The 4,319-nt window shown below is 35.6% G+C and overlaps 1 protein-coding gene across 1 annotated transcript; it reads left to right on the top strand.

The window, feature by feature from the left end:
• Nucleotides 1-91: 91 nt before the first annotated feature.
• Nucleotides 92-3,540, top strand: LOC18039014 (glutathione S-transferase DHAR3, chloroplastic). The gene is made up of 6 exons (XM_006430553.2): nucleotides 92-447; nucleotides 1,018-1,108; nucleotides 1,326-1,469; nucleotides 1,637-1,754; nucleotides 2,194-2,334; nucleotides 3,237-3,540. The coding sequence occupies exons 1-6, from the start codon at nucleotides 240-242 to the stop codon at nucleotides 3,321-3,323; spliced, it is 789 nt and encodes a 262-aa protein (XP_006430616.1). The 5' UTR covers nucleotides 92-239; the 3' UTR covers nucleotides 3,324-3,540.
• Nucleotides 3,541-4,319: the final 779 nt, after the last annotated feature.

The raw sequence follows: 4,319 nt of genomic DNA, 5'->3' as shown, positions 1-4,319 counted from the left end.
CCGAAGTAGGAAACAGAGAGGGCCCAATGAAGATGAAACGCATTTCTTAAATCTTTAGAATAATTATTTGTCTACAGACTTCTGAAAACCGTAAACGGAAAGCCGAAGGCAGAAGAATAAAGATGTAATCCAGACTGCACGCCTTCTAGAGCCGCCACGTGTTGAACTCACACAATCAAATCAGGAATTGATTGATAAACTGCAAAACAGAGGGCTGAAGACAGAGGCAGAGGAAGGAAATGTCGACGCTTAGAATTCAACCAAGCACAACAAGTGCAATATCGTCAACTATAAAGAACCTGCACCTTGGCTTCTCCTTCCGCCTCCCCTGCAAAAACTACGGCGTTTCGAAGCGACCTCGGAACCTCTCCGTGATGGCCGTGGCTACGGATCCTCTTGAAGTCTGCGTCAAAGCTTCGTCCACTTCTCCCAACAGACTCGGCGACTGTCAGTACTACTATTCTCACTTCACTTCAGCTTCTTTAGTGTCAAATTTGAGGATTGTTTTATCTGAATAATCTCAAATTTGATATGCACCATGGATTTTGGGAATGCAGTACCAATTACTTCAAAATTTCTAAATCTTTTTGGCGCAGTAGCTTAGAGCACCACAATGCCAAATGTGCTGTTAATTAAAGCAAATGCCCAAAAAAAAAATGTAGGATGTGCAATTGCTAGCCAAGTCGGTGTTCATTAGGTAAAGACAAATTAAAAAAAAAACATATTAAGTTTAAACAGTATGTACGACTGGGGGTATGTTCGTAAACTTTTTGCTTTAGTTTAATTTTGAAAGAACATCAGCTGAAGTGTTTGGTAAACATGCTCAATTCTGAAAGTGCTGTATTAGTTAGTTATGTTTGTTTGTCAATGGCAACTAATTTAGTCATCATTCTGTTTTACGATTTAGAATTTTTACTTTAATATCTAAAAATGTTGATCGCAAAACTGCATATATTCTGTTTAGTACTGCAGCTTTGAGAGATCATGTATGCAATATTTATTATGTTAATTCTTCAGGTCCATTTTGCCAAAGGGTGTTGTTGACTATCGAGGAAAAGCATCTCCCATATGACATGAAGTTGGTAGATTTGGGAAACAAGCCAGAATGGTGATTACTTCTATGTCATTTCTGTGTTGTATTTCTCAAGTTTAACACAATCCTTTGAACCTATCAGTTTGGGGGATTAAATAGGATCAGATCTGTGCACTAATATGTTTTTATTCTACTCTGTGTACTGTCGTTTACCGTTGTTGTTTGCTTATATTTTCTTATTTGAATTATTTATTTATATTTTAATTTTACTAATACTTGTAATGGCATGTAGGTTCTTAAAAATTAGCCCTGAAGGTAAAGTTCCTGTTATAAAACTGGATGAGAAGTGGCTTCCAGATTCAGATGTTATCACACAATCTCTGGAAGAAAAATACCCAGATCCGCCACTAGGAACCCCGCCTGAGAAGGCTTCAGTGTATGTTTTATGTTAATTGCAATATAATTGCAATCTTTGATGACTTGCTAATGCTTTTTCCTTGTTTCACTTGTGCACAATTTTCCCCCCTAAATAACAGTTCCAAATTGTTATCGGATTAGATTATATGAATTAAATTATGATTGCTATTTGATTTCTCACTGTAGCGGATCAAAGATATTCTCGACGTTTATTGGTTTTCTGAAAAGCAAAGACCCCAGTGATGGATCTCAGCAGGCATTACTGAATGAGCTAAATTCATTCAATGATTACATCAAGGAAAATGTGAGGCTTCTATCTTAAAACTTTCCATGCTGCCTCGAAATTCTATGATCTGTGATAGGATGTTATTAGTTACTTTCTTTAATGATGACTTGTGCCTCTAATCTCTTACATGTAATTTTCCTCAGTAAAATCTGCTATTATTCTCTTCAAGCATTTTTTACATCTTGGAGGACACAGCACATATAATAGGCTCCTACTAAATATCTATAAGGCATTGGTAGATAAAATAATGCTTGTACTATGCACTCAAAAGTAAAATATGCTTGCAGAAAAGATAACTCAAAATATTTTTTTGTGAAGAAAATGACAATCACTGGATATGTTCATGCATGATCTCTTCTGTATGCTTCAAGCAATGTTACAAATTCTTGGTATTGTTTTTCATCCAGGGTCTGTAGCACCTATGGTCTGCACTAACTTTTCTTCATCCTTCTTGAAGGGCCCTTTTATCAATGGGGGAAAGGTTTCTGCTGCTGATTTGTCCCTGGGACCCAAGTTATATCATCTAGAAATTGCTCTGGGGCATTATAAAAATTGGTCGGTTGCAGATTCACTTCCACATGTGAAGTCTTACATGAAGGTATGTCCAAATTTGACAAATCTTTGGATCTGGTTGTTGCATTAAAGAAAACACACAGAATATGAAGAATACAGACAATTATTAGCGCATACAAAATGAGCTTTTACCTTTTAGTGAGTGTAACTTGAGAGCACCTCATTGTTGGTGCTGGGCGGAATAAAAAAATCCATCAAATGAACAATAAGTTCATTTACAATATATTTCTCATGTATTAAATAGGAGCGTGTTAGTAATAACTGTTAAGAAAATTGGTCAAGACATGCCTTTCCTTCCCATCCTTCTACTTCCCACTCTTCTGCTTCAACAACGCTAATATCAGTACCTAGGCAAGTCTCATCTTTATCTTTCAAATGGGCTCCCTGTAGATTGTAGCTATCAATTGTAGCTATCATACCCATCTTTTAATTCTGTAATGAATGGATGTAGGAGAAAGGCAATTTGTGAATTTCGTTGGAACAGTCTCTTCTAGGGGATAATATTCAGGAGGATGCTATTTTAAAGCATTTTTATCTAAAACTAATTCAATATAGTTTGAAAGCATATTCTACTGACAACCAGTTGGCACCCTTGTATATTTTTAATACAAACTCCTATAAATTTAAAATAAATAAATAAAATGTTTGTGTGTTTTCCTCACAATAGGATATGTGTGTTTGCATGCACCCATAATTGAACTCTTTTCCAGCATTTCATTTATTTTACATCTGGCAGCTTTTGTTATATACATCTAATTGAATTGTTAGGTTCTTTGTCATCTGTAATGATTAATCATATTAGTGATTGATTAAATTCTCAAGTATGATTTCCATTTGAACTAATTGATCTTAATATTTGCTAAAATATGACAATTTCATATCCAATTATCTCTGCCTCTAATGGTTCTTAATTACTGTGATAATCAGACAATTTTCTCAATGGATTCATTTATCAAAACAAGAGCACTCCCAGATGATGTGATTGTTGGTTGGCGGCCAAAGGTCTTTGGTTAGTAGCTTTTTGTCATTGCTCCTTTTCTTTCCCTATGAACTCTTTAGGTATAATATATATCCTGTCAACTTCCCTTTCCGAGGTTAAGTGGTAAAATTCTATGAGATCTCGTATATTAACTTCCTTGCATGTATCCTAGTCTTGAAATCAAATAAAATCCTCTCTCTAAGATGGGATACATCACCAAACAGTAAAAATCACTCTTGTATATCATTTCAATCTCAGTTTAATCTAATATTATGTAGCATTGCATTCTCTACAAGCTGTATTCATATTCTTGAATTGTATCTCGTGAGTCCCTCTTCATGGGGGTGTTTTATTTTGGCTAGTTGGTTTCCATTCTAAATGACGAAGCATGGATTTTTCATTATCATATATATATGAAGTTAGCCAGGTGTTATATAATGGAGCAGCCCTAATAGAATCAATGTAGGCAAGCTGTTTGTTGGCTTGAGGCACCAGCTCCTTTGCATATTTTTGGACTCATCGATACCCTTCAACTTCTGATATGTTGCCTTATCTCACATCAAATTTCTGCTAGCTTACGTCCCCATCTTCTCTGTAGCTCCAGTTGCATCTAAAACATACCAGAATGAAATTTACCTTGCAAGTAAGTATGTTCATCAATCTAAGATTCAAACTAACGAAGTATTACGGACTTACAGTTGAAAGCAAATTGAAAAGTTTGATCATAAAAAAGCAGGGCTTATAATCTCCTTTTAGAAACCAATGGACACTATATTTGTTGGTTAGTTGTTATTTGACCTATTGAATTTATTCATCATGTCACATCAGATTGTATACAATAATTTTTTTCAACAAGCTAAGTTCACTTCATCACACAAAAAAAAAATTATTTATATATAGAGTGCTGTTCCAATCCGGGATCCCGGATTGGAACAACGTCCGGGAGGGAGGCTGGTGGCCACCTGTGGCTGCACATGGTGGAGCCCATCATGTGCAGCCAACCCAAAAAAAATTAAAAGAAGGAATTTGGG

The sequence above is a fragment of the Citrus clementina genome, unplaced genomic scaffold (genome assembly GCF_000493195.1).
Source record: "Citrus clementina cultivar Clemenules unplaced genomic scaffold, Citrus_clementina_v1.0 scaffold_6, whole genome shotgun sequence".
In the NCBI taxonomy this organism is placed as follows: Eukaryota; Viridiplantae; Streptophyta; class Magnoliopsida; order Sapindales; family Rutaceae; genus Citrus; species Citrus x clementina.
Note: the sequence above shows the minus strand (reverse complement) of the source record. Positions and strands in the feature narration are given on the sequence as shown.